Source organism: Athene cunicularia, assembly GCF_003259725.1.
Source record: "Athene cunicularia isolate RWA chromosome 2 unlocalized genomic scaffold, athCun1 chr2_part1, whole genome shotgun sequence".
Taxonomy (NCBI): domain Eukaryota; kingdom Metazoa; phylum Chordata; class Aves; order Strigiformes; family Strigidae; genus Athene; species Athene cunicularia.
Genome location: NW_020799095.1, coordinates 19,595,381 through 19,616,787, shown reverse-complemented (window position 1 = coordinate 19,616,787; position 21,407 = coordinate 19,595,381). Strand labels below are relative to the sequence as shown.

The following is a 21,407-nucleotide window of genomic DNA, read 5'->3' as shown; positions in this document are numbered from 1 at the left end:
TTGACAATTAATCTAAAGTATTTCCAACATTTTCTGCATTATTATTCCTATGGTCTTCCCTGAGAAAACATCAGGTCAGATTTTCCTTTTAGTATCTACAAGAATGGTTTAAAGTACCCTTCCTTGGGAGCCCATACCAGCACAGCAGCAGCCCAAGAGAGGACATTCAGGTCTCTCCTCTTCCTTGTCCTGGCTACAAGAAGTTCTGTTTGGTTTTGATGCAGTTTGAACATGGACTGTGCCACACAAAAGCTGTAAACTAGATCCTGTGGTTGAAAGAGAGATAGTCAACAACAAGCCTATCGCAAGGGAAGAGCAGGACGGTCAAGGTACCATTGCCTAATGCCGTTTTCAGCTGCTCAGAAAGAGGAGTTGCAGGCCTTCAAAGAAATGTCTGGTATCTTACATGCTGAAGTTACTGAGTCCCAGAAACATAAGCTGAAGGAAATAAAATTTTCTAGATATTTTTTTCTGCAGGAGAGCTCATTAAATTAATGCTATAAACCAAGAGATCGTTTAGTGAGTTTTCCAGAATCCTCTCACTGATCCTACATGTAGTGGGGTATAAATGCTGATAGACAATAGATGCATCAAGACATATGGTTAAAAAGAAAATAAAGCAAACATACACACACTCAAAAAAAAAAAAGGGGGGGAGTGAACAGAAAATGTAAGAAAGCCAGGAGGTTTTTTGGGTCCATCCACAGGATACAATTGTCCAGGAATCTGAAATATTGCAGCCTAAGCAGATCTCATTTTACGATGTTTAAAATGCAGGGGAAAAAAAAAGATACATGGGGCCTGTTTTTTTTCTGTGGCTGGAAGAAAAAGGAATTTTCAGTTACAGTTCTAGTAGGTGAGTTATGGGAAAAAGGAAGCATACCTTATATCAAAGCATTACAAAATAGAAACTGGAAGTCACCTGACATTGCACAATGCAATGGTTTAAGACATCTTTTTTTTCCACTGCAAATGTAAATTGGTACTTTTTGTTCTTCCCACAAGAGCCTTCAGCTAATGGCAATCTGTTCAGCTGCTGATTTGCACTCAGGCAGGACGGAAGGCTGAGGTCAGGCTAAGCCTGACAGCCACCCAGCTGTGCTGCTGTTACAGGACGGGACAGACTTTCAGGTTCCTCTGTTACCAGAAATCTCAGGTGTTGGATTTAGAAGTCTTGATTTCAGGTGGCAGTGAAAGATAGCCTCCAAGACCAACACTTTGTGGTTTCTACTATTAATGCCCCTTCAGAATCAATATAGAAAAGTAAAACACATACTTAATCCCAACACTGTAGTTCCAAGATCTGACATCCCACACCTGTATAAAAATATCACTGTTCCTCCCATCTCTAATAAGAGACAATATCTTTGATAATGTGTACTGACTGCCTCAAAGGAAACAAGTTTTTTCTTTCATGCTGCATCTCAAAATGTTGACAAACTGAACACACTGTGTAAACATGCAAAATTTTTATCTTGGGCTTCTACTTCAGGGATTGGGGAGGTTTATCACCAGTGTAAGGAATCCATAGTCTAAAATTCCAATAAATGTACAAAAATAAAGACTACTTTTTACAATACCTGTGTATTTGTTACCAGCACTAATTTCTGATGACTTATTGATCAAGTGACATATTAATCTAAGAACAGTTCTTTAAACAGTTAAAAAACCCCACAATTTCAGTAGCTGTATAAAGTGGAAGGCAGTAAGTAAGGATGAGGAAAGAGCACAGGAGTGCAAGTTGATGCACAGGAGCTGAAATATGAAAGCCTGGGAGAAGGAAGAGGCAGAGAGAAAGAGAAACAATTTCTCGACACTGTGGGAGCATATTGACAGAGACATGACAACAAGACTGCATATAGAAGTCATATAAAGGCTAAGAATTTCTGCAAACAGAATAAGCCATTTCCTACAAGTTCCCTCTGGGAACTCCTTAAAACCTTCAACACTACCCTGGCACAAAGACAAAAAAGGCATATACTGAAAAGGAAAACCACTTTCAAAAATAAGTCCTGCCCCCCAACCCCCAAAAGCATTACTTGGTTTGAAAGCATGATGAGGGAGCCCTTGTGACTTAGGCATGTCTGCAGGCCAGCCAAGAGGAGGACGAGAGAAGGGGGAGATATAAACATTCCTGGGAAAAAGATGACCACCTTTGGTCAGCATGTCAAGGGATGTGGGAAACGCTGGGGACAAGCTGTACACACACCATCGGGTACCAGGCAGTGTGCCTCTGGAACCAGGGTTTGGTCCCATCTCTCCTGTGTTCTAGCCTTAGTGTTGGGTATGCATAAATCCCCAGTGCCTTTCTGTGAGACTAGGAATATAAGAAAACCTAATGCTCCCCCTTTTCCATAGGTACATTCTGTGATGAAATATCATCCAAAGGAAGTTTCTGATAGGACAGCCCTATTAATTAGGAATTCACCTGGACAAATCCAGAAGAACGATCATCCGCAAGAGAAGAGAGATCAATGGATGTGCGATATAAAGCCATCCTGATCAGTGGCAAAGGGGAAAGGTATGAAACCCTTTTGCTGCAAAAAGAGGGAATTATGTATAGGGAGAATCAGAAGCTAAGCTTTTCATTTGCTGTACTACTTAGTAAGAAAGATGTAAACTTACAAGTGCTTAATGGTGTAAAGAATTGACTGATGGTATGTCAGCTCACAGTGTGAAGTGTGAATGTGTGAATGAAGAAGAGTTTGGAAGACATCAGCTATGGAGGTGACCAGTGCGTGAACATGTGTGACTGCTGAGAGATGTGGCATTTTTCTGTATGAGAGCAAGAAACAGTTTTCCAGCTGGACTGCACTGCTTGACCCGTAAGAGCAGGGGACTCAGGACCCAGAGTGCTGCTGGCAGGGACATTGCAGCACTGTTAGAGAGGGGGAAAAAAAAAATGTATTAGAGGAAAGTCTCAGGTAGAAAGTTTAGTTTCACAGAAGTCAGGAGACAGATTTGCTGCAAACAGCATTTTTGCTGCATGTGATGCCTCTAGAAATCTCTTCCAGGTCTTTTAAAATCCAAGTGCACTTTTTTTTTTTTTTCTTTCCAGTCTCTCTACCAAAGAAAACATGTCCTGCTGTGCTTAAAATAGTGGTAAGGAATAAAATTTAAAAAGCCCAAAAGCAAACACTTCCCCACTGCCTTTGCCCTCAAAAATGAGAGAGGATGCATTCCTTTGTGTTTTTAAAGTATCAACATCCCAGAGCAAAACACTAGCAATTTGCCTTTCATTCAACCTTAACCCTGTTCAGCCTTCTTCAAAAGCAGGTTGTATTAAAAGCAGAGCTCTCCTGTGGCAATGTCTCCCCACAGACTCCTACATGCCCCTTACACAGATAGTGCTACTCAGCCATACCATTTTTCACAGTGATTCGTGGCTTTTGTATCCAGAGGATGGAATTTATGCATTTGCAAAGACAGGACAAGCAACACAAGCCAGAGATGGAGATGCGCCTTATTCCTTGGGCTCACTTTTAGCTGTCATAGGAAAAAATTACTTGCTAGTTATATAGGTTGGGTTTTATTTCTGAAAAAGGAGCAAGGTATATTCATCAGAATGTTAAATACAGTGTCCCTGATCTGACCAAATACTGAGTATACTGAATTATTTAAATTCTGTTAAATAAAGAGAAGAAATTCTAACGAGAAAGCACTATGCAAAAGAGAAACGTTTTCAGAAGGCACTACACATCACCGTCAGATCTAAAACACTGCCTGTTCTCAGCAGATTAACATGTTTCTAGCTAAACATTAGTTACAGTAATAGGTCATATTTTAACAGTCTCTCAGTACTTGTGGCCTGGAACAGCTTTACGTTGCTCAGAGTTTGGTGAGAGGCAGTTAGACCTGAATTTACCAATCTTTGATTACAGGGCTGAACTGTGGTATTGTAGCTAATGGTAGTACAGGATAGCAAACAAAACCTTCAATTGTACTCTGACTTATTCTCTTAGCCTGGTGCATGTGAAGCAACAAGAAAATGCAGCTGTATCTCATTTTGAACATAGACAGAAATGGTTTTTAATGTTCAACCTCATGAGCTCTCAACCCTATATTACCTACTTTACTAACAGTTGGCAGCAATCTTAATGCTTTAGTATGACCCTATTACTTAGCACTTTGCCTAAAATGATGGAAAAACATTTTCAGTTGATACATCTAGTAGTTTACTCCATTGTTAAATAGTTGCCAAGTTTTTCAAAGTTCTGAAGATTTATCACACCATGGGCACTGCAGAGCCACTCACACTCCTTCCTGAACCCAGGTTTTAAGCTTTCTGCAGACCCAACATATGTCTGCACTACTGCTTGTAACTGACGTGATTGCTGCTCATAATACTTCATCTGAGCTAGCACTAAAGGGTACAGCTAGTGGGTCATCCTCTCAGTAGATTTCCACAAGCTCACAAGTGGGGTTTTACAGCCTCTGCTCAGCTCTGCATGACCCAGAACTGACTGCTTTACAGACTGGTTGTGGAACACTATGCAAGAAAAAATGACTATACCATAGACTCCCTCTACAAAGCAAGTATCCTTCCTTCCATCCCACACATCTATGCTTCTAAAATTACTTGTAAGCATAAGGGCTAGAGCGTTTATTTTCAATTAGAAACTCTGCATTTGGGAATATTGCTTTCCAGAAGCCTCAAGAATGTGCAGTTAAGTTTTGATGTTGTCTTTTGGGTTTCAGCTACCACTCTGAAATACTCCATGGTTTCTCTTTGGCCTCAGGAAAAAATATTTTGCCTTCTACTTACATTACTAAGTAACTTTTTAAAGAACAGGAAATGGAAAGTAAAGATGTCACTGACGAATGAAAGGATCCAACTTTGTACTTTTGTAAAGGAAGCAGTGGTGGGGGACTGAAGTAGCAGTAGTATTAACAGTAGTGAATGATTTACAATCTCAGAGCTAACTTTAAGGATAATAAAGGAAATTTCTTTTCTTAAAAACCAGAAATCCTTTGCATGCCAGAGAGTCACAGGGGCATGACCACAAAAAAACAAAACAAAACAAAAACAAAACAAAACAAAACAAAAAAAAACAAAAAACTCTGTCCCAAAGACTTCATTTTGGCAACATCTTACCGTATAACACTCTTCCAGTTATATATAGAAAAGTTCACATCTACTATCCACCCAGAAAGCAAGTAAATGATACAGTTTCCAGACATTCAAACCCAGGTGAAGTAGTTCTTCATTAGGAACTGACAGTCAGGCACTTATGAGTTGTATGTTTCTTAGAAAGAATTACTTTTAAATTTAAGGGCTGAACACAGGTATGGGGAAAATCTCTCTTGACTTTCAACATTTAAATGTCTCATCTGGTCCAGTGATGTGATAACAAAAATCCTACAAGAGTTGTGCTTTCTTCACAGCATCAGGGTAAAGCAGAACACACAAAGGAACACATCTACATAGAAGGGATAGTGTTTTATTTGCTCATGGCTCTTAAAGTTCTTAAAATTGTAATTAATATTAACAACAGATTTTAAGCATCTGTTATCAACTGGATATGTTGCAAATATGTAGGATGTTTTTTCTGCTATTCCAGGCTAAAAAACAAAGTAATGTGGTTGACACTACTCCAGGACCCAGTATTGAACATCCAACTGTGGAACTAAATTGCCTGTCAGTATGCTGCCTGGATACCAACACTTTACTTTGTACAGATGTAGACTGAAGATATATTGGCAAAACATGAAATAAGAACCTTGAAGAAAATTGAACCTGATATCCATACTGGGGGACACTGCAGCGTGTTGTGCTTTTGATGAGATAGGGGACTAGAAAGGGCTCTTTCCATAAGCATGACAGACTTCTGTTCCATTAAAAAGGAAAAACACATCAGAAAGCCTGCCCTGTCAGGTGAACCTTCTTATATGGAACCACTTTGGTTTGGTGTTGGTTAACTTGGAGGAGACAAAAAAATCCTCAACAAACCCACAAAACACACATACCACAAAAAATAAGTTACAATGACAACACATACAGGGAGTTTCCTTTGCAATGTTTAAACTATGTCAGGCAAGCATTCAAAATGTATAAACTAGCCAAGACAAAATCCCAGCTGTGTGGGGCATGAGTGGGGGAATGGAGAGGGAGGACTCACATCAGTCACTTCTTCCATTTCTCCTGGGAAATATAAAAGGAGATCAATACTGAGAGGGCAGAAACAATGGACACGTGACCAGCTCAACACCTGTGTTGGGAAAATAATTCCATTAAATATGATAGAAGAAAGTAAATCTATTTGGCAAGGACTCCTCTGGTTGTCATTAGAGGTTAGTTTAGAGAGTTAGTAACTGTAAGCATAATCATTTTTCAGTGCATCCACAAATTACATTTTGTTCTGCTTGACTGACAGCATAACAGACACAGGGAATACATAACAGCACAAAATAGTATGTTTGATAGATTGTGATAATATTTACAAGGAAAGACTGATACCTTTTCTTTTTTTGTGTATTGATCTGTTTTAACTGAAGAACTTGTTTAATAGCCTTTGGCAATTTAGGAACACAGTGAAAAGAGCATCAGAAAGGGAGCCTTAATCACAGGCACACTTTCCGATGTATACTGCAGAAAGTGCACTTTTTCTTTGTTGCTTTTAATGGCAATTATAGTCCCCAAAGTTTGGTCGGAACTCTTCTCCAGCAGTGAGATGCCATCACATTTAAAACATTTGTGCCTGTGTTGTTAATAATAGGCTGAGCTGTCCATTAAGCTACACCTGCTAATATCTTAAAGTTATTTTTGAGACTGTAATTTTGAAGGGAAGAAGGGAGGGGAATTCATAAAAACGTATTTTGTTCTCTAAAAGCCAAACCCAGTACCTCTCATTGTACTGCAGACTCTACCTTCACATAGCAATTACACATGCTCTTGACAAGCAAAAAACTCTTATTTCTTTCAAATGGGATTCATGTTTAAATGGATAGTTTCTCTACTGATGAAGGACATTTGAATCTCTGAATTGTACTCTGCTTATTAATAGCATCATTAACAGAATACTTTTACTGAAGTAATATGACTGCCAGATTGACTCTGAAATGGTAATGATCTAGCTACAAAAATGAAGTCGGAAGAAGATAAACTACCATGCAATATCAGATCCCATTTAATAATCCATCTCTGATCACAGAAGACTATGTAATTGCAGAGGAAGAAGTGAGAAGTCTTACTTATAAAAACAAGGCAGAGCTGTTTCCAGTATTGCTGGTATTTTTATAACTGAAATAAGAGCATTTCTGTCTTTTTGAAAAAAAATAAATACATCAGTCTACAGTATCACCATGGATCATTTTCCAAACGAAAAGCCAAGTTCAAGAAAATTTGAGGCAATAGGTTTCCAACAAATTGTATGACCTTATGTGTCTAAATTTAATTCTTAAATCTAGCCGTCTTACAGGCTCATTGATCGAGCTGTCTATTCCTACCTGTCGAGAAGAGGGCATCTATACTTTTGTTCCTTACTGTTTGGTACAATAAGCAGAATAACATGTCCAATCTCATCCATTTTTATGCAGCAGTGACAAAGTCACTCTTCAAAGATTTTATCTTCTTTTTTTTTTTTTTTTTTTCAGAAATGAAAGGAAGAATTGTGTGAGATAGTTGTTCCAGGTCTCCTCTTGCTCCAGTCCCTATATTCTTTAACTATCTTTGTTCTTTCCATTGCACCACAGTGTCCACCTGTCTTTCCAGCAGCAGTTCTCCCTCTGGCGATGCATAACATTAGACTGGATGCAACACCTCAGTGATAATCTAGTTTTCCCATCCAGGAAAACCACACTATTATTATGTTGTGATTTTAAGGCTGTGTATTCCCTTGTCCTGTCTCCCTGGAGGGCTCAGAGACAGAACCCATTCCTGAGGTTCTCACCAGGCAGTTGGCTGACCTCCAAAATCGATCAATGAACTGCTCGTACAACAAATCAGAGAAGCCCCCATGTTAGCCCAGCGTATGCTGACTTTAATCTCCCACTGTCTCTGTTCACCTTCAGAAGCAACAGTGCAGCTCCACCTTGCTCTTCCTAACAGCCCTACCCCTCAGGCTGCCACAGGTACCCTGTCTGCACACTGGTTCCAGCTCTGCCTTCTGAGCCAACATCACTGACTTTTGAGGGCAAAATTTGATGAAGCAGCTGAGACAGCTGCAATTGCACAGGAATAGCATGAGCAGGCACTAAACACAGATGAGTGCCTACGCATTCAAGAAATCTTCCCATGCCATTTGCCATGAAGAAATCACTTAATGTTATTTCTTCTTTGCATTTAATGTGACAGTGGCAAGAAAATAAAGAAGGCATAAATGGGTTGTTTCTTCCCATCTCATTTCCTTCCCTAACACGACACAGGTGCACTGGCTATGACACTGTGTTAGAGATGTGTAGGGAAGTAGCATAGGACAGAAAATGAGGTGGTCAGTGGCTCAAACTCTATAATAGAGAAGACTCTCTATCCATTCACATTTCAAAGGGGGAAAAAAACCCCAAAACAACTCCTAAATTATCATAAATTTCATCCTTTTATACTCAAAAAAATAGTTTAGTTGAAGAAAAAATTTTAACTGCTCCAAGAAATCTGGCTAATACCCTCAAATAAAAATAATGGCTGGAGTGATGCAGTTACAAATTGTTCAGAAAGTTGGACTAAACCCAAACTTATCAAATTCTCAAACAGAATTCTCAGATAACCCTGCAGAAAATCTTCAAGAAAACAATTCAGAAAATCTGTGGATTGTACTCCATCAGTTCAAAATGTGTTCCCAGTTTCTTATTTCATTTATTCTGCCTCAGCAAGCTTTACTATTTTTCACCACAGCTGAAGTTATTGCCTTTCAAGCAGAAGTGGAGGGCTGCAGATCAGTAACTCTTAGATATAATCACAGCATTTCAATATTATCTCCAGCTTTCCCTTTGTCTGTCCCTGTCTCTCCCACACACACCAAAAAAAAAGCCACCACAACCCATCATTCCTGCACTCCTTCAAGAACTTTTATACAGTAAATTCATTTTCACTGATATGGCAGTCTCTACAAGACCTGGACAGTGTCCAGCCTTGTGAAGATCCTGGTGTCAATCATTTGTTTTGCCTCATCCTTCACATTCACTGAGCATGCCTACCTTCCAATTTCATATAGACTGAGCAAGATCAGTATTTTATACTATTAAGTCTCCAAAAAGGCTGCAGTTCTTTGACCTCACTGGCATCATGCACAGAAAAACACTGGGTATCATTTATCATCCAAAACCACCTCTGTGGCCATATGATGCTCTTTTCACTAGAAATAATCTCCTGGTACATGAAGTGAAACTGCTGTATTAGCTATTGTCAGACTACAGAAGTAAGTTACAGAAAATTGATTTGAGACCACTATGATATTTAAACCCATGGAAAACCACATTAATTTCACAACTATTTCTTTGGAAGGAAATTTTCATGCACTGCCTAGAGTTGAGGTTTTTCTGACAGCCAGTCTTGCAAGAGGGGAGGCTAATCTCTCCCTGCTGAAGGGAACTACCAGCAGTGTCCCATACACTGGCTACAGCAGATCAAAAGGAACAGAGAACCATCTCAAATATCACTAAATAGCCCAGGGCAGAAAGTTTCTACAGGTACCAGGATAGGCCATTTAATTTGGGATTACTGCTTCTATGATGCTGGAGTTCCTCTAGCTGGCCAGTTTCAATCTGATCAGTAATAGCAGAGTAACCTTTGCTTCAGACAGAAGGAAACCAAGTACATGGTTACAAGTGAAATAAGCTGAAATCAGACCACATTTATAACAGCTTCTTAGTACTTTGACTTTCCTAGTTAGGAACCTGAAATCACCTGCCATGTGTTAGCTCAGAGAATTTAGCCTATTCTGCAACACTTTCTAAATGCCAACCCTAAAGATGTGTTTTTTGTTTTCATATTCATAAGTTTACTGTCCTTGCTCCATTTGTACTGAAACGTGGGAGGAAGTATTCACGGCTTTTCCAGAAGGTCACGGACTTTGATGATCAAAGCATTTCCCTACCCATCTCATGTCCTTGGCCACAAGTCTCAAGTTTTGCATATTTAATTAGTTCCTACCTCTCGAGATAATAAGGGTTCAAAATGTGTGTTGTGTTACGTGAAATACTGCAGAACCATACACGTAAAACTATACCATTTGGGTTTTTCCTAACCAAATTTGTTATTTTATGGGTTTTCTGTAGAGACCATCATACAATACTGAAATGCTGGGGTTTCAACCCCAAGCCCCAAATTCAGGTTGACATATGAGTGATTCCCACAGCTCTTCACAAAGGAGGGGTGAGTTTGCCTTTAGGCTTCCCTCCAGGGTGCAGCCAGCCTTGCAGGGAGAGCCATTAGGTAAATGAGCCCCAGGTGTCCTGCATCAAGTAAACAAAGGTCAGGTGTCCCACTCAGGGATAAAAGCTGGGACCACTTGCAAGCAGGGGCAGTGTCTGTCTGTGGGGTGGATGTGCTCTGCAGAGTTTCCTGTTGGGAAGGACCTCCTGCCTCCCTGGGACTGGGCTCCAGTCAGGTCTGGCCTTTGGTCTTATGTATTTGGCTTGTTGACTCGATTGTCTCCCATCCCTTCTATGGGAGACTGCATGTCACCATTTATTCTACCCATTGTTGGTTGTGCAGTGTCATTATTGGGGTCAGTGGGATTGATGTTGATTATGTATAATCTGACTTGTTTGTACCCCCAGCACTCACCCATGTACTGACCCTTTTGTATCAAATACAGTTTGGTTATTGGTTCATCTTTATGCTAGGCCTAATAATTGGCAAAACAAATATGTGTTTAAAGCACAGCTGAAAGACTGTTTAGATCAAGCAGCTCACTCCTACCATTACACATGTATACTTGCCATCACTGTCAGGGTTTACTTGACTGAAGTATACAAGTGTCATAATGTGTAGATATAATTTTAACATCTAAGTTATAAATGTCAAATCAAACACATACCTTGATGTGTGATAGCAAGTTACTTTGCTTAAGATGTTTTTTCTTGGCTGTAGTGAAACAGGAGGCTCCTGTTATATCTGTTTGCTACAGACACATGTAATCCTGGCTGTGCAATTTATTGCATGAGATTTTCAGTCTCCCTTTTATGGCAATAATTCTTCTATGTTTCAGGTCATTGATGCTGACAAGCAGACATTTGCAGAACATGGGATTTCCAACAAAGAGCTGTCTAGTACAGAAAGGGGGAAAAAAGCATAAGGTATGAAAATTAAAACTCAAATATGTTCTGATTCCAAAGCCTCATCTAAACTGTAATTTGGCAAGTATTCTTGGAGGTGCATGGTCCAAATGTTCAGCATGAAGTTAGTTTAGGTCAGCTCCTGACAGATCACAGTCCAGGGTTATATTTGTATAGATTGCTTTGTCTGTAATAAACAGAAATGTGTACAACTTTGCTCAAAACTTGAATCATCGTGATCTAAAAAAATCTTCTATAATGTAGTGTTTTTCTGTTTGGTATTGTATAGCTATGTCTCATCCACCAGAAATGAGAAGTATCAGTCAGCAGATCATCAGTAAGAACATGTAAAGATATCTGTCTAACTTGGTGCAAGTTCTGATCTTCAGAATTTCAGGAGATTTCACTCAACTTCACACCAAGCAGAAATGACAGTATGCCCAGACAGTCTTGAAAAATGTAGCTAAACAGTTTGTTCTGTTGTGAAAGTTAGTTCAGATAGTTTTATTTTACAGTGAAAATTCATCTAACATTGCTGATTTTATCAAGATCTTACAATAGTAAATCGATGTATGTCATCATTCATTATGCTGAATCAGTAGCATCCACACAGGTAATTTTAGTTTTAAAGCTTTTTTAGAGGTTAGAATTTAAAAAAACTGATGTTTAACCCATAATCCATATGTGAACTTTTTGTCTGGAGGAAAAGAGAATGAGCTTTTGCTCCACTTTCTCCATATTAGGAGAGAGATGATTCGCCTCCTAAGAAATGTGTAGGTTTTTCAGCCTCCCAAATCTGCCTCTCAAGAGGAACAGGGCTTGAGGCGCACAGATTTTGGCGCCACAGGCATAAAAGTGTAAAACCTGGCAGCTCCTATAGTTGCCAGACCATTTCAGAATCACTAAATTTGATTTATTCACAGATTTCAAAGCCAAAAGAAACAAAGCAATCATCTTTACTCTTTCTATGCAGAATCAAGGCCACAAAATTTTATGTAGCTGTTTTTGTGCCAGATTGAATACTTTTAATTGAACTGAAACCATTTAAAAATATATATTTCCAGGTTTGAGCCCAAGCTGATGTTTAGATTCCATTTGGAGCCAAATCAGGGTTTTCTTTTACTTTTTCATTTATATACTGGTAGAACTAGCTGGAATAGCATCTCTTTGCTAAACTTTGTACAAATACATAGCAAGCACAGCCTGGTCACAAGGAACTGATTGTTTAATGCACAAGACAAGGAAGGGTGGGGATGGGGGAAAAATGGAGATAGACAAATTTACAGATGGAAAGACTAAACCAGGAAGAGACCGATAGCAACATTCCAGCATCTTCTAGCCATGCTGTAAGAACCATGTAAACATGTGGTAACCCCTTAAAAATCTGCCTCCAAACAACTTGTCCCAGACCACTCAGGAAATCAGTTACAAAGCATAGGACATGAGTGCCATGGGAATAAAACTGCCACCAAGACCAGGGCTCTGAAAGTAACTGCATAAATATCACAAGAGCCCTTCTCTGTCACAAAGTGTTCACACCCTGAAAAAGCAATTAACTAGAGAGCAAGGCAGGTATTCATAACACCTCCTGACTGCCTTTGGCATTGCTAGGTTTGGCCTCACTTTCCAGTTATGGGTAGAAATTACATACCAAAATCAGGTACAAGTAAAGTGTAGCTATGTATAACAGGTATCAGGAAATTATTGAGATAGATAGATAGATATAGATATATAGATATAGATGTTTTCATGTATCTGGTAAAACAATTGACCAGTAGCCAAATTTAGAACTCTGAGATAATTTATTGCTTTAAAAAAAAATTACAGTGATGGTGAATGCAACTTCGATAAAGTTCAGACTTCAAGCAAATTGTCTTTCTGTTTCTGCTACCATATACTACATGAGATGAGGAAAAGTCATGGGAAATTCTTATTTTGCTGGGGAGCATGTCAATAGTGCATACAGTACCTCCTGTGTGTGTGTTTTGTGACTGGAGTACAATCATCATCGGTAAAAATACACTGGGGAATTCCAAGGTGCAAAGGGCTCTTACATTTTTTTTTTTTCCAGATTAGTAGTACTTTTCTGCTCAATCATATTAGTATCTACCTGAGAGTGCAAGCCAGGCAAGTAACTGTGGGTGAGATATGGCTGGCAGAGCATAAAAAGGTAACTCTGAGAGCCATTAAAGGCACCTCTTGCTCTCCACTGATGAGATAAAGAAATTAAGTTATTTATGTTAGGATGATGCATGCATTAAGCACATACAACTAAAATCACACACATATCTCGTAGTCCAAACACTTCTGAGTGCTCAAAAAAAAAAAAATTATCTCAGAGGAAGACATGTTAGATTCCTACACTCTCCTCAAAATTATATGGAGTTTAGCTTGGAGGCTTTTAAGCTTGGTTGAATTAGTGTAACCCATGTCCTCTCTACCATCTAGCTGTAGGACTAGACGACTTTGCTCCTTGCCAGTTTGTCTTATATACGGAAAGTGAGGAAACAGGTTTGAGTTTAGCTTTCCTCTTCTCACCCTTGAAGACAGATATTATAAAGACTTCAGTCAGAACCTGCTTCTGCTGAGAACTGTTAGAGGTTTCCTTGTAAAACTAATGAGATTTTACAAATATATTTGTGATGTTATTCATTTCACTTGATGATTTTATACAACTTACTGGAAGCAAATTAACAGTCTCGGTCCAGAGCTGAAGAACTGTCCGCAGACCAAATTTTAAATAGAACGTAGAAAGAAAAACCCTTAAAAATCACTGAGCAGAATAACAAACTGGAATTACTCATATTTGTAGCACTATAATTTCACATGGAGGAACAGGTGACAATTTGTGCTGCAGGAATTAGGGCAGTACTATGAATAAATAGAGAATTCTTGTCTCTCTGCTGTGTCACACCCCTCCCACCTTTACAGAGATCCTGTTAAATTAAGGCTAAGGGATCAGAGGGAGTGAACTCATAAAAAGGTTATCATCACATCATAGGCTTTTCTTCAGGGCTCAGGGTTGGTATTGCATGAGATCATGTATGAACAAAAACAAACCACGTAAAAGTCTTGCCAGCTGCCCCTCCCCTCCCCCCAGTTATTTCAAAGTCATTTCCTTTTAATTACACATCTTAGTACATGTAGAAATACAGCTTATTCTCCATGTAAATACATACCAAAAGTTTGGTCCCAATTAGATCATAGGACAAAGATTAGGCTGTAGGATTTGCCACTGATGTATCATGAGCTTCTGAATCTACTGGCAAAACTTTTGGGGTTTTTTACAGACATAGGCTTGAGTGGGAACTCAACTCCTTGCCAAGTTGTTGCACGACTGTTTTGTGATACAGCCTGTTGCAACCAGCAGGAAGGGAGCTGCTTCCTTTGGCATGATTGCAAGATGACTGGCACAATGGACAAGCAAGGCTGCTGGCAGTTTGCCTTAGTAAGTAAAGACGCAACCTGAATTAATACCATCATATCTAACTAGAGGTCAGTGCAGATTAAAGTATGAACCGATATATTTTAGAATCAATTTAAATACTTATGAACTTGCATTTAATGCAGGGATGTATTATATGCCTCCATGAAGAGAGAGACAGATTAAAGGATTAATTCAGAGCAAGCCTGGGATACAATCGGGGTCAAACACCCCAAGTTTTTAAGATATTAGACAAGAGACAAGATCATCTGGCATTGTGCTTGCGGCTAAGCCAGCTCTTTGGGATGCCGCCTGACTGGGTGGCTGTCTGGCTGCTCCAGAGAGCAGCAGTCCTACCTCCCCTTTGCATCAACACTGGTGCTTATCTGGTCTCACAGGGAGCTGGCCCAGACACGATGAGTCAGTGTTCACCTGTGCTGGCCTATGGGAAGTAATGGCAATGTATGAGAAATGGGACTACCCCGTTCAGCATCAGGTAGCCATTACAGCAGCTTAAATGGAGTGTGAGAACTTGCTCAAAGTTGAATGGCAGTTCCCTATCTCACAGGTATTGGTGTAAAATGGAACACAAAGATTATTAAATACTCAGTCTTTAGTGAAGGCAGACTCCTTCTAATAATTCAAAAAGATCTTTTCCCCATTGAGAAAGTTGAAGAAAATGCCAAAGTGATTCAACTATTTACATTTTGGACTCGACTAATTGTCATCCAGAGTCTTTTGTAAATACATATCCCAAGCATAAGACCTAGAAGACTCTATTTGGGCTGCCAGAATATTCACTCTGTTTCCAGAGTATTTCAGCCTGCAGAGTCACCCACACAGCAAGGGGGAGGCAACTTTTGGGGGTTTATAACACAGCTTTCAGATGAATAATCGGCCAACTTATTCCTGAGCAGACTGGCTTCCAAGGTGAAGTTCAGTGACACAGTGACGCAAGGAAAGGACTCCTACTGTTACCAGAAATTAAGCAGTATATGCGTCCTGTAAAATTCCTTGAAAAGGATGTCTGGATACATCCATACCTAAAAGCTTTTCATCTCCACAAGGACACCAAACCAGAGGCCCAAACATCACTTGCTTCAAGCTATGAAATTTTGTTTTAGTTTTCTGAAGTTGTCAGTCATTCAAAGCCCTGATTCAACTTCACCACTGTTCCTTGGTAGGGAAGTACAGCAGTGCCTCTGCTTATTGAAGTATAGAATAGACACTTTGAGTAAATTCTGGAGGGTGGGAAAAGAAGGTCAGTGGAAAGTGGTATGACAGTCTTTGCTTGTAAACCAAAATTACTGAGGTTATTAACACTAGGGCAGACTGTGAAGAACTACTTGAAAGCCTAATAAAATGGACAGCATAAGATTAAGTTTGCTATAGATAAGGACATGAAGAGGTGCTTTTAGAAGAGCAATTTACAATTATTCATACACATTGATTTCTAAACTAGTTGTAGCTTCTTAGAAAATGTTTAAGTATGATCAGCAGTTTAACAAGGATGTTTGCTCAATCTGATGAAATGAAAATAAGATACCGGTCTGTACTGAGAAGCAGATGAAAATATGGTAAAATATTTCAGAGCCAATACATATATACATTTTCCACTAGTATATGACCACACCTTTATTCTGGAATTCAGTTGCTGAAAGAAAACCCTATCTCTTCCTGAAAATACACAGTTGCTGGAGATGAACTGAAAAGAGTTCAAGAGAAAAAGAGATGAGAGGAAAAGGCTTCCATAGAAGAAGAGATTAAAAAGATAGAAGGTCAAATTAGACTAAACTTTTGTGATAGCAGGAGAGTATGGAAATGTCAGGAAAGTAACAGTATTGAAATAGCTCTTCAATCATGTAAAATAACTTACAATCCCATGCACTATTTTGTAGCAGAAGGGATGGGAGAGCCTATAGTTCAGACCCATGCTTATTCTTTTACAAATTTTTTTACAAGTACACATCATATTTTGTGGTGCAGAAGTTTGATATACTGCAGCTGGCATCACCACAGAGGTCAGCTCTTTAGACAAGAGGACATTCTTTAGAGACCATCAGATTAGGTTGACAGACTGGCTGTTCTGTCCAAAAATACAGTCTTTTAGCTTTTACAGGAACATGATTTATATCACAGAATGGTTTGAGTAAAAAGGGGCCTTAAATATCATCTAGTTCCAACCCCCCTGCCATGGGCAGGGACACCTTCCAGTAGACCAGGTTGTTCAAAGCCCCGTCCAACCTGGTCTTGAACACTTTCAGACAAAGTCATCCACAACCTCTGGACAAGCTGTTCCAGTGTCTCATCACCCTCACAGCAAAGAATTTCTTCCTTTCTAATCTAAATCTGCCCTCTTTCAGTTTAAAAACATTACCCCTCATCCTATCACCACACTCCCTGATGCAGAGTCCCTCCCCATCTTTCCTCTGCAGCCCCCCTTTAAGTTCTGGAAGGCCGCTATAAGGTCTCCCCAGAGCCTTCTCTTCTCCAGACTAAATAACCCCAACTCAGCCTTTCCTCATAGGAGAGGTGTTCAACCCTTCTGTTCATTTTTGTGGCCTTCCTCTGGACCTGCTCCAATAGGTCCATGTCTTTCCTGTGCTGATGATTCCAGAGCTGGATGCAGGGCTCCAGGTGGGGTCTCACAAGAATGGAGTAGAGGGGGAGAATCACCTCCTTTGACCTGCTGGTCATGGTTCTTTTGATGCAGCATAGGATACAGTTGGCTTTCTGGGCTGCAAATGCACATTTCCAGGTCATATTGAGCTTCTTGTCAACTGTTCTGCATTTCTGCAACCGTTCTGCATTGTATGTTCATATTTCAGGGGTGGACTTCCCTGCAGGGACTTATGCCAAAGTTTACAGTAGCATAAACATATGTAGTTTCTCAAGGAGCTTGATTTTATCTGTTGTGGAAAATAAAGAAAAAAAGGTATCCAACTTCAGAAGTAGCGAATTTCAAAGTTTTTAGATCCCTTGGATACCCTTCATAGAAATCTCTCAGACACTGTCCACCAAACACAAATATTCCTGGCCACAGGCTGAAAATCACTACAGTAAAGAGTTAAAAGGAAGTTGAATAACAAAGAAATGTGCAACTGAACCCGATTAGCCATTCTCATAATAAGGGGAGAAAAAGGGGGAAGAGAGACAACATATTTTAAACCAAACATTTAGAAGCTCAATAAGTCTTCTATTGCAACATATAATTAGCCTGTTGAACACATTCCCACAGGATATTGTTGTACTATATAGTTTAGTGAATACGACTGTAGGTATTGCTTGGTTTTAATGTACCCAAGGTAAATTCTATGGCTTCTAGCATGACAATAACCAGCTTGTACTTGTGTTGTAAATCCCGTTGTATATCTCCCACCCAACACAGACACTGTGCAACTGGTTTCAATGTGTAAGTTCAGCATGGGAGTATTTCATATTAACCATGGTCAAATACATGGTTTTGGGCTAGGAAAAGTGTTGCCAGTGTGGAGATTTGCACCTCCCAAGATGTACCTAGTACGAGTGATCCCTTCCCTCCTTCCCTCTCTCTCTCACTCAAGAGGATGCCTATTGCCATTCCATGGTAAAGCCAGTCAAAGACTTTCCAAGCTGTTAAGATGTTGACCTCTCTCCTTAAAAAAATAAATCTATATCAAAGAAGATGTGTTATTAGCTGAGTGGTAATAACAGGTGAGAAGAGAACAAGAACTGTTTCTTTCTTGTCTTTCACTTAAATGTTTCTATTTTTAAACCACAAAGGGAAGTGGTTCCTGGTCAGTCAGCATGATAGGTCTTGCCTCCACAGAGGTCTTACCTCCATTTAGCCTAGAGATAATAACTTTCAAGGATCCTTTTAATAGAGAATGAATATTTTAAAGTTCAGGAGTATATCTGCTTTTTAAACTCTGCATTTCTGACTTCTAATAGCCGCTTTGTTACCAGGGAGGACTGTTATGCAGTGTTCAGCATTCTATTGCATGCTCCTGATCCCCAGCTCACAAAACTAGGGGCCAGTCCAACTGCTGTATGCATGGAGCATTTCAATTCATATAGTGCTTCAATAAAACCAAGCCAACCAAACAACAAAACCCCCCAAACTCCACACAGTGTGTGCACACACAGAGCTACACTGGCTTATTTCACAAAAGAAAAAAAAGCAAAATTGTTGATTTAAAATTGTAAGAGGTTCACCATTATTTATGCTCTCAGGAAAGGCAATCACCAGCACTTAGCAAGCGCTGTGCCTTTCTCCACACATGCCAAACCACTCTCGGGTACAATATCATGAAATTCAAAATGTACATGGGTTCTGCACTTTCTCCACAGGCACCTGGCACTAGCTATGGCCAAAAAGAGAGCATCTGCCTGCAGCATTAGTGCTAGGTAAAAAACTACTCTCATATTTCAGCCTTTCCAAAGTATTTTAAACTAAATCAGCAAAAGATACTTGAAAGAAAAAAAGCAAACTCACCATTCTGGAAACCGAGAACTTTATCCTAGATCCAACTTATATCGTTGTTTGAAACATCAGCACTGTTGAAGAAGCACTTATTCTTGCTCCAGCTCTGAAAAACTTCAGTGTGCTTAGGATTCGGGTAGGTGCTGAGAGCACACTTGGTGCGCCTCTCTCTTAGGGGTGCTGAGCAATGCCTGCTGGAATGTGCAGTCTAGCAGGTACCTGGCACCACTTGTTCAAACAGACAGGAGGGAGCGAGAGAACTACATTACCCATAATTGACTTCAGCTGGTTTATGATTACACCTGAAACCAGGAGAGGTGGTGTGGGAGTTTCGCCTTAGGGAGGAGAGACAGGCATGCAGAGGAGAGAAAGAAGCGTGTGCTCCTTGTGTACCACTGGAAGAGTTAGGGTTTTCTACTTTCACACGCCATGTTGCAGATATATGGAATTCCTGGAAGGGGAACAAAGGATGGCCTTCTGATAAAGGTCAAGGTTGGAAATAATTAGATTTACAGCCAACGAATACAGCGACAAGAATCTCATGAACCTGTATGACCGGTTTGGGCATCTCTGTGCAAGTGAGAGAATCAGACAACTGGGTATGAGGAAGCAAGTGAAGGAGGGGTGGCAACAGCCTGAGAAGACGTTTACAGAGGAGGGAAAGCAGAGACATTTGGGAAGGTGGCAGGGAAAGAGTTCCTTTTTGGCCCGATGAGACTGAGGAAATAGCACGTTTTCCCAGATGTTATATTGTAGGTGTTTTTCTCGGTGATTTCAGCATTTTGTAGATAAACTTGATAAAGATTAGAGAGACAAAGATTCTAGCCACAGAGAGATAAGATAAACGGTCTTGACACCATGAATGTCATGGGGAGTTGGAGAAGAGATGATTTGCCTGTCCTGTTGTTATTTGCTACCTGTGGTTTTGTGGCATTTAAAACTCACCGCTGAAGCTCCCCTTTGATGAAAAGAGGCTTCACAGGCTTTCTAAGCCTTCCTTCAAAAGGGTGAAGTATAAAGCAAACGGGATAAAAAAAAGGGAGGAATGCAGAATCCAGGTTGTTTATCGAGGAGATAGTATAAAATATTGGTGGGCAATTTCCCCCCAATAATCTATCTGCCAAAATAAGTCGTTTGGTTTGACCAGGGCTGGTAGTAAAGTGGGGTGAAACACAGCAAATAGTTTCATATGGACAAAAAATGAAGTTGAAATGGTGCCGATGCCATTTCAACTAAATGGTCAATCCATTGCATCACCATTCAGTTCCTTCAGAGAACTGAATGCTTTCCCTCCCCTTCCATAATCCAGAAAACAGCCCAGACATTCCCACCTGATCACAGGGGTGGGAATCTCTTCTATTTTATATAATAAAGTAAGGCACTGGCTGTGACAAAGATGAAAAAAAGAGATGCCTCATCTACAAATGCTTTAATCAACCAGATACATTGTTGAGAGACCTCAGTCCTGCTGTCAGAAGCAGGAGGTTAGAGTAACACAGCATGGTTATTCACTTCGTACTAAAACTACCTGTCAGAGGAAAATTAAGTAACTTCTACTCCCACTGCCTCTCTAAAGGTGTAGTTTAGAAATTAAAGATCTGGAAATAGAAAATGTAGGATAGATAAAGCTCTGTCACAGATACCAGGAGGAGAAGGGAAACGTTTCCAGAGACACATGGTGACTTACTTGGAGCTATTAAGAAAGTAAATATTTAATTTTCGTAATATATTTCATTTTCCTTTTTTTAAGTAGTTACAGTCTATCGTGTGTCTCTAATACTAATGATGACACCCTAAACCAGTTGAAACTCACTGTTATACTAATATAATTTGATAATAACTAAGATCTTGGTATCTTAAACTCTAAATATCAACCCCTTTTTCTGTCATCTCAGACTACTCCTTAAAATTTCCATTAAAATCCCAGACTTCATTTCTCTGAATGGACCATTACCTCATAGCAGAAATGTTTGTTCCCCGTAGAAGTATTTTCAGAGACAGATGTTTTTCACAGTCCATTCTTTAGATTCAAATAATAATTTTTTTAAATAGTAGTGGTATTTTACCTTAAGCAGAAAGACTTTAAGTATAGGCTGATGATTTTTAGCATCCTTTTTTATAGGGATGAATCAAACCTCAATCAATCTAATATGTTTCTCAACTATTTCTCAGATAGAAAATCACTATAGAGAATATTTGTACGTATAGCTTTGTGGGACCCTGCTGACCCACGTAAAGCATCTACAGGCTTTCAGTTCAACTCTGGGCCTCAGAAAAGGACTTGAGTATTAACATAGTCTGTCTGGG

At 39.7% G+C, this 21,407-nt stretch overlaps 1 protein-coding gene across 1 annotated transcript in view; it reads right to left on the bottom strand.

Moving 5' to 3' along the window:
• MACC1 (MET transcriptional regulator MACC1) overlaps nt 1–19,218 on the bottom strand; it is a 32,675-nt gene extending 13,457 nt beyond the window's left edge. Inside the window, exon 1 of the mRNA XM_026842595.1 lies at nt 19,113–19,218. Coding sequence (XP_026698396.1) covers nt 19,113–19,115 — 3 coding nt within the window. The 5' untranslated portion in view covers nt 19,116–19,218. The remainder of the gene's footprint in view (nt 1–19,112) is intronic.
• Between the last annotated feature and the right edge of the window lie 2,189 nt (nt 19,219–21,407).